Source organism: Saccostrea cucullata, unplaced genomic scaffold (assembly GCF_032062105.1).
Source record: "Saccostrea cucullata isolate Sc308-1 unplaced genomic scaffold, CSIRO_AGI_Scuc_v1 ctg305, whole genome shotgun sequence".
In the NCBI taxonomy this organism is placed as follows: domain Eukaryota; kingdom Metazoa; phylum Mollusca; class Bivalvia; order Ostreida; family Ostreidae; genus Saccostrea; species Saccostrea cuccullata.
Genome location: NW_026938238.1, coordinates 1,142,332 through 1,151,411, shown reverse-complemented (window position 1 = coordinate 1,151,411; position 9,080 = coordinate 1,142,332). Strand labels below are relative to the sequence as shown.

Below are 9,080 nucleotides of genomic sequence, written 5' to 3'. Positions count from 1 at the left end.
CAGTGACCACTGTTACTTGGGCAGTTTTGACAATTAATGTACTGTTGAGATAAAGAATTTTCTCGTATGAAATTCAATCAATAGAAAAATTAAAAATAGAAGAAATTTGGTTTCATTCTGTACCACTGTTACTTGGGCGGTTTTGACAATTAATGTACTCTTGAGACTAAAAATTTTCTCATATGGAATTCAATAGATAAAAAAATTAAAAATTGAAGAAATTTGGTTTCATTCTGTATACAAAAATATGTATCATAGAATTTTTTAATATGTAATATAAAAATCCATTTACATAATCTTTTACCAAGTTTATTATTGAAAGAAAATTATTAGGTCAATAATCACTGTCTATCACATCGAAATGTCAAGAAAGGTTAATAGCCGAATAATGAAAAAAACTACAGAGAACAATAATGGTGTATTGTATAGTGACTACAAATGGTATGGAGCGATACTAAACAGCTGTATCATGACAATATAATGAACTAACAAAAAAAAAAAAAAAATAAATAAATAACATGGTCTACTAGCTTGTGATGAGGCCTGTTAATTACTTCTCTATACTGTAATTAGGTTTAGGTATATTTTTAGGTAACTAACCTGATTCCTTTGTAAAGGAGAAACTTCAGGAGTACCATGCATAAATATATTCAAGAAGTGGTGTTAATCTGGAAATCCCTTGATTTTACCAAAATCAGCAACATAAAACTTACGACTTTTCAACAACATAAAGCTTACGTTTTTTCAACTTTATATCGATCTAAATTTTAATTTACACTACCTGGCCATGGGTATATAGGAAAAAAATCTTCTCTGGCAGGAACAGCAATGCCATTCTCAGTCATAAATTGATACTGAGGCATCCTCAGGTAGTGTAGATTAAAATTTGTTTAAATCATGGCCCCTTAGGGTTGTGTGGGTCACAATTGAAAAAAAATTACATAGAAATATATGGTAAGAAACCTTCAAAAATCTTCTTCTCAAGAACACTACAGCAATGTCATGATTAATCATTAATCGGAATATAACATAAATGTAACATATGGAGAAAATTTTATTCTCTAGATGCTTATACATGGAATTTTGTTCGAATCATGTAAGGTTCAAGATCAATAAACCATAAAACAAAATCATAATAGGCGCTCAAAAGCTAAGCCACGATTGGTCATATTGGACCACATGAAAATATTCAAATTTGTTAAGAAAATCATCCTCTTGAGGTGGGATCAGGTGCCTTTTACACATTAGGAGGTTAGTGAACATCTCCTCGATAAGTCACATTGATATGGAAGCATCCTCAGGTAGTGTAGACCCAGTTTTTATCTAAATCCCCTGGTAGTGAGGTGGGCTACAATGGAAGTTTACTTGTTATGGCATACAGCAAGGCATTGGTTTGTCATAATGATATTGATTTGCAAGCATCCTGAAGTAATGTAAATTTAAGTTTGTTCGATCCGGTCAACACTTAAGTGATCAATTCAGGGTATAAATAAATGTAACATATGACTAACAATTATAAAACAATATAGGAAAGAGCGGCCTCTTAGAGGTGGGATCAGGTGCCATGGAGGAGTTTGACCGGTCACACACGCTGTGTGCTCCTTGTTATAAATTGTATTTGTATAAATAATGACTAACAATTAGGTCAGCAGTCAAGATTTGACTCAATGATAAATTGTATTTGCTGACAAGGTCATTGTATCCACCATAGAACTTACGAAATGTTGACTTTAAACGGTACTGCTGATATTCTTGTTTCATCAACTTGTTTGTCAATAATTTACCTTGTTTTAGAAATTGTACATACGTAGAGCATGCTCTTGCGTATCGAATCAAATGAGATATATAAACTCCGTATGCAGGTGATGAAGGTATATTGCTGCATATTGAGTAAGGGAGGTCGGCAATTGAAAAGTTTAAGTCATCACGTTTATGATAGAGCTTGGTTGCTAGATTACAATTAACGTCTTTTTCAAGTAAAATATCCAAATATAAAACAGATGTGTCAGATTTTGTTATATCTTTTATCTCAAGTTCACCAGGATATATCTATCGACTTGAAAGGAATTTACCATTGTTAATTGACAATACGTTGTCGATACATCTAAATGTCGAGTTGAAGGCCACAACAAGTGTTCTCTTCTTTTCACGCATAAGAAATTCTGCTTCATGTGAATACAAAAATAGGTCTGCAAATAACGGGGTGCAATTGGTTCCCATGGGAATTCCAATTGATTGTTGTCTCCAAAAAACATTATAGATATTGTCAATCAGAAACTCAAGTATCTTTTTGATGTCAACTTCAGAGTACATATTCATATTTTTCATATAGAAAAATATTATTCATATTTTTAAAAATGAACTTATAAATAAAGGATAATTGTCTATTAAAATGTATAAAAGTCAAAATAAACAAGATGTGTTTGTAAAACACTGATGCCCCCGTATGACAGAAAAGCGAAGATTAAACTTTCTTAAATGCAAATTAAATATGTTGGTACCCAAAGTAAGGTTTTCTCATAAGAAATGCAAGTGTGAATTATGAAAGCCCTAGCTAGCACCACCTATTCAAAAGTTATGGCCAAGGATAAGTTTTTGAAAGGTAGGTCAAACTCCAGGGTCAAGGTCAAGTCAAAGTTGTTGGTTTCTAAAGAAAAATCTTGGTCACAAGGATTACATAAGTGAAGTATGAAAGCCCTAGCCCTAACTGTTCAAAAGTTATGGTCAATGTTAAAGTTTTTAAAAAGTAGGTCAAACTCCAAGGTCAAAGGGTCAAAGTTCTTGGTATTCAATGAAAGGTCTTTTCACAAGGATTAAATATGTGAAGTATGAAAGTCATAGCCCCAACCCTTCAAAAATTATGGTCAAGGTTTGTTTTAACTTGTTTTAAGGTCAAACTCCAAGGGGCACAATGAAAAGTCTTTTCATAAGGATTACATAATTATGTAAAGTATGAAAGCCCTAGCCCTTACCGTTCAGGAGTTACAGCCAAAGTTAAAGTTTGGAATTTTTGTGTAAACGTGTGTGAAACTCCAAGGTCAATAAGTCAAATTTGGTGGTAGCAAAAGAAAGGTCTTGTCACAAGGAATACACCTGTGAAATATGAAAGTCATAATAGTTCCACCAAATCAAACGTTATGGACAAGGTTAAAGTTTTTTTTCGGACTACAGACAGATAATAAAAAGACAGACTGCCGGACGGACAAGACAAAGGATAAACCCCCGAATCTTCGATTACAGGGGCATAAAAAATAACCTTTGGGTAAATTGGGTAGAGCAAGTGATAAAGCTTAACGCAATGGTACTTAAGGACAGATGATACCAAAAAAAAATGGATGCCTGGATTAGTATATATTTTTTGGTCTTATTTCATTGCAAATGATGCAAATAATAAATTTCTAGAATATAAAGAAACTGTGAACCTTCTATGATGTTCAAATTCTGCCTGTCTGAAACCATCCTTAATAATCTATACAAATATTTTTCACTTCAAATCCCATTTTTGTGAAAATTTGAATAAAACATTAAAAACTACCCGGTGAAACTTATTCATTTCACTCATTAAAACATGACTGAAGTTGCTATTTCCAATTTTTTTGACAACAGTTTGTATCATCTGTCCTTAGTCGTTTGAGCTTTAGTCAAAGGAAGAAGCTGGACTTTTGGTCACGGGTTTGAATCCCACTGAGGAACGTGAAGACCGATCCTTCGGATGAGACTACGGTCCCGTGACCCGTGGCACGAAAGATCATTGTATTTATATCGTTTTTAACGTTTTAATCACAGCACTTGTTTCGTACACAGGGGAAGGGATGTCCTGTATACGAAACAAGTGCCTGTGGTTATAATGAACTGGTTTCAACAAACCTTGGCATAAGTATTCTTGGATGAATTTTTATGTAAGATAAGGACATCCTTCCAATGAGACATATATATTTCATTTCAATGCACATTTATTGATAAGTTTTAACACCGGTCTTGCTTTCCATGGAGTCAAACGTGTGGCGCAGTGGTAAGATCGGTTGATCTAGAGTCAGAGAAAGCGGTTGATCCTTACGATACGGGTTTGAATCCCCCCTGTGGAATGTGGATACCGGTTGTACAGATGAAAGTGTATAAATCGCGGTCCAGTTCGCAGAAGGTGCTAGTATCTTACTGCTCAAAGGCTGTGCCGAGAACAGGATTTAATTTGCAGCCCTCCACTGGATAGTTATGTCGTCTCATTCCCCGGCAATTTGATTAGATCCGACTCACAAAAAAAATTGACCTGTTAAGAAAAATTAAAGCAACATTAAGGCCCGTAGACTCAATATGAGTGAAAATTTCTCGTCGTTATACATACAGACAGACGTGCAAACAAAATTTCCATGGATTTTTTTCTAATTATTTTTACGCTAATACATGTACTTGTAAGCAAATAAAAAAATTCTATAACATCTTTTATGTTGTTACAGTATATATACTAATACTAGTATTGCAGGCGACAAATGCATTCCTTGGGTCTATGTTTGTTGAACAAGTATTAATCTGCAAAAGTCTTAAGGAAATCAAAATGCCATGAGACTAAAACATTAAAGGTAGCTATGGCACGCCAAATTCACAAAATGAGCTAAACCTAGTTTCACAATTGATAAAATTAAAGCGAACCCCCCCATTTGCAAAAAAGAAAGAGAAACAAGAAAGTTCCAATTTTTTTGCTGTTTTTACTATAGAAAATGTAACTATTAAGGTGAAAGGCTAATGTTGTAATATATAAAGAAATTGGGTTGTAAAAACAAAATAAAACCCCATCCCTAAATACAAAATAGGATTTTCAGGTTATATTTTCCTTTCTTTTTCAAAAAATTTCTGGTAATGTATAGACTTTTTCCCAGTGCAAAAAACAATACCCCACCCTGAATTTCCTATATGGTGTACAACGTTTTTTTGTTTTCGCATAACCCCCCTTTTGATTATTTTTTCTGGATCCGCGCCTGAGGTTTATCGACTGTAAACTGTAGTTTACATACCGTAAACTATAGTTAACTTGTAAGCAAATAAAAAAAATCTGTATAACATCTTTTTGTTGATAAACATAGATTCACGTTTGTATATATACAATAAAATATAGTTAGTATTGCATATTTATCAGATCGTTAACTATAGTTAACGGTTTGTAAACTATAGTTTACAAATGCTGTATTCCTAATCTATGTTTTGCAATCGCAAATGATTGTTTTCGGTGTTAACAAGTTTACGGTTGTGAAACATAGATTATCGAGTTAACTATGGTTTACAGATGTAAAATATAGATTAACGTTGTTAATCAAAATGCCATGAGACTAAAACATTAAAGGTAGCTCTAAACACTACTCACTGACTCGTCATTTACGGGGAAAAAACAAACAAAACAAAAAACAACAAACAGAAAAAACAAACAAACACAAGCAGTTTTTCAAATAAGATTTCTTATTTTTCTAATCGACTTAAATTTGAATCAAACAACTATTGACTAAATGCCTGCTTATAGTGATCTTCTAGTAGACTGTATATTTAAACATTTTACTGAAAACAAATCAAATCGTTACGATGTACTTTTCAATGAAAGTGCTAAAAGTACAAAGTATTTATCATTTTGAAGTCCACGAGTTGCTATACCACACCCCCTAAAGCGAGTGACAGGCTTGGTATGACTGTTGTCTAGTCCATACGCCTAGTTAATGCCCTCAAGTGCACTGTTAATGTACTGTGAAAAACTTAAAATAGTTTCATAATTCGAATGTGTTCTTGAAAGAAAAAAAAACAAATATTCACGAAATTCGATTGAAAACAATATTTATAAAATTTTCAGCGCTTTTAAAATATCTGTTCTAAAAAGAAACTATACTGCAGACTTTTTTTCATGAACCACAAAGTACATAATTTATATATTGCTGGCGTTTTCTTTAAAAAGTATACTTTACCAAATCGTGTTTTTTTTTTCTTAAATAATTTTTCTAGTAGAAAATCGTCATCATAAAAAAAAAGGATTTTTATTCATAAAAATAATGTTCTAGTTGAGTCAATTACTAGTTATAAATATAAAGAATTTTTTGGAATCAACATCAGCATGAAATTTTACGATGTACATGTATAATATAATTCTTATAGTTAGAAATAGCCATAGAAAGAGATTTATAAAAATGAGCTGTTAGAAATATTCCCTTTAAATTTGACAATTAGGGGGGTTTCCGGAAAATGTATCTGCATGTTTTATTTGTAATAATATAGCATTATAGAATTACTTATGTAAAAGATGCATTCAAATGACATGTTCTAACAGTATTATTATTTATCGTATGATAATTTGTTCATTACGATATGACTCGTCTCAATATCTGTCATATTTTTGCTATCAGTGTCATAAACTGCATTTCACGACGGACAGACATAATGTGAACTTTCCGTTGCTAACAAATAAATCAATTAAACCCTGGTCTATAGGTAAACGTGAGGGAGTAGCTAAGTTTTATGACATTTTCCAAAGACACGGACTAAATTTTCTGAAAAACATTTGCAACGATTTTTGTAAACGTGCCATCTGTGCATTTGTTTCACGAGTACCATGTTTTTACGGAAATATTTACATTCAAATTGCTAATATGTTTTTTGCATTAATTTGAAGTTTAGGCGATCATATAAATAAAGGGGTCTTGGACAGCACAAATCATAACAAATCAAATCCCAACATGATGCGTTTAGTAATCAGCCTCGTGATACTGGTAGCGTACTCACAATGTGGAGTCATACGTAAGTTAGAGTTCTCTTATAAAAGAAATTTAAAAAAATAAACTTTACGGAGTCAATTAAATGATTTCATAAAATTGTTAACGAACTGGCCTTCAAATAACAATGGTTGAATTATTAGAATGTGTATATATGTTAACCTGTTCTTGTTTGTGTTTTAGATTCAGGCGGGCAGACGACAGGAGAAGAATGGGCGACAGAGAAAGGTTCCTCCTCCAAGGCCTCGGCAGCCGAACACACAGCGTGGGAGAGGTCCAGTGGTAAGAAGTGGGCAGGTGAAAGTGGAGGCGGTCAGCAGTGGGAAAGTTCCTCAGGGGGTGCTCAGGGATCACAGGCGGGCTTTAATGAGGAGTGGTCTAGTGGGTCACAGGGAGCGTCACGTCAGCAATCCGGGGGAAGCTGGTCTAAAGGATCTCAGTCAGGATCAAAGAGAAGCTGGAGCAAAAAGTGGGGCAGCTCATCCGGGGGTTCTGAACAGTCCGGAGGAAGCTGGTCTCTCGGAGCACAGGGAGGAAAAGCATGGAGAAAGGAGTGGGGAACTAAGCCCGGCTCTAACAAATTCTGGAGCACGGAGTGGGGCTCAACCTCAGGTGGTGCCAATGGAGCTGGACGAAGCCAAGGGTCACAACAATGGAGCGAGGGGTCAAGAGGGGGATCCAGTCAGTCAGGAGGACAATGGAGCGAGAGTTCACAGGGAGGATCACAAGGGCAGTGGAGTTCTGGGGGATCACAACAGTCTGGCGGATCCCAGTGGACAGAGGGCTCTGAAGGAGGCTCTGGGGGAGCAGTACAATCCGGGGGTCAGTTGGAGAGAACGGAAGGAGGTTCTGACGATAGATCTGATGGGCATTTTGGAGTAGAACAGTCTCAAAGCTCAAGTGGATCATCCGGATCTGCTGGATCCAGTGGTTTTGGTTCACAGTTTGCTGAATCCCAAAGTGGTTCTGGGGCTTCCACCAATGGATTTGGCGGAAGTCAGAGTGCATCATCAAGTGGATCCAGGGCGGGGTCTAGCGGATTTGGGTCCAATTTTGCTGAATCCCAAAGTGGTGCCGGAGCTTCAACCAATGGATTTGGCGGAAGTCAAAGTGCTTCCTCAAGTGGGTCTAGGGCGGGGTCTAGTGGATTCGGGTCCAATTTTGCTGAATCACAAAGCGGCTCTGGAGCTTCATCCGATGGATTTGGCGGAAGTCGAAGTTCATCGTCAAGTGGGTCCAGGGCTGGGTCTAGTGGATTCGGGTCCAATTTTGCCGAATCCCAAAGCGGTGCATCTGCCCAATCAGGTCATGGAGGAAGTCAAAGTCACGCCTCAAGCGGCGCCAGTGCAGGTTCCCATGGACATGGATCTAGTTTTTCCGAGTCTCGCAGTGATGCATCAGCGAGCTTAGGAAATGGCGGAAGTCACAGCCAGGCGTCCAGTAGTTCTCACGCGTCTTCCAGTAGTGACGGTGGTTCTGCCGGCGCCTCCAGCGGAGCTTCTGCGAGCGCCAAAGGAGGAAAACATTTTGGATTTAAAGGATTTAGACATGGTGGCGGAGATTAGGAATGGTCAGTATTTCTATATCAAAAAAATTCAAATGCAGCGAATATTAAAAATTTAAGAATAGTTGTTCACAAATATAATTTTTTCTTTTTTAGCACACAGTATAATTTTATGGAATGTAGACTTTAAACGAGGTTGTTTCTATGTCTTTATCATCACCTTGTTTGAGAAAAATTAATTCTAAGACTTTCAAAACGTTTTTTTTTCTTTTCAGATTGAACGGCTGCATCATCAACATCAAAAAATCCATATCAATAATTATTTATTTATTCCAATAATAAAATTACACAAATTATTTTTTGTTCTTTGTGTTTTTAGGGACATGCGCAATGTACTTAACCAACTGATAGTTTTTCAAGATATTCCAAAATTAAGATTATAGTGCAATCAGATGTCCATAGACAAAAAAGAAGCATGCATTACCAGGGTTTTTTGAGAGATATCAATTGATAAAAATTCTTGGATGATTCAAAGAAAAATATATAAAAAATACTAAACATATATTCAAGATGCTTCTTTTATAAAAAATTCTTTTAGAAGAAGTTGACAACATCATATATAGACATTAAAATATAGCACACAGTTCCTTCAAGAATTGGAACTCTTCAACTTCATGAGAAAAGATTAAAAAGTTCAAACTACGTCCTTAAGGTTTTTGTCTTCTCGAAGCCCCCCCCCCCCCCTCCAAAAAAAAAATTCGTTCTTTCGAAAGTCTACCGCGAAAAGTCTCAGAAAAAAAAAACTACACATATTACTTTTAAGATTTATTGTA

At 35.5% G+C, this 9,080-nt stretch overlaps 1 protein-coding gene across 1 annotated transcript; it reads left to right on the top strand.

Annotated features, from left to right (window-relative positions):
- The first annotated feature begins 6,702 nt into the window (after nt 1-6,702).
- LOC134249711 (uncharacterized transmembrane protein DDB_G0289901-like) lies at nt 6,703-8,608 on the top strand. The gene is made up of 3 exons (XM_062732058.1): nt 6,703-6,768; nt 6,927-8,313; nt 8,523-8,608. The coding sequence occupies exons 1-2, from the start codon at nt 6,708-6,710 to the stop codon at nt 8,306-8,308; spliced, it is 1,443 nt and encodes a 480-aa protein (XP_062588042.1). The 5' UTR covers nt 6,703-6,707; the 3' UTR covers nt 8,309-8,313; nt 8,523-8,608.
- The last annotated feature ends 472 nt before the right edge of the window (nt 8,609-9,080 follow it).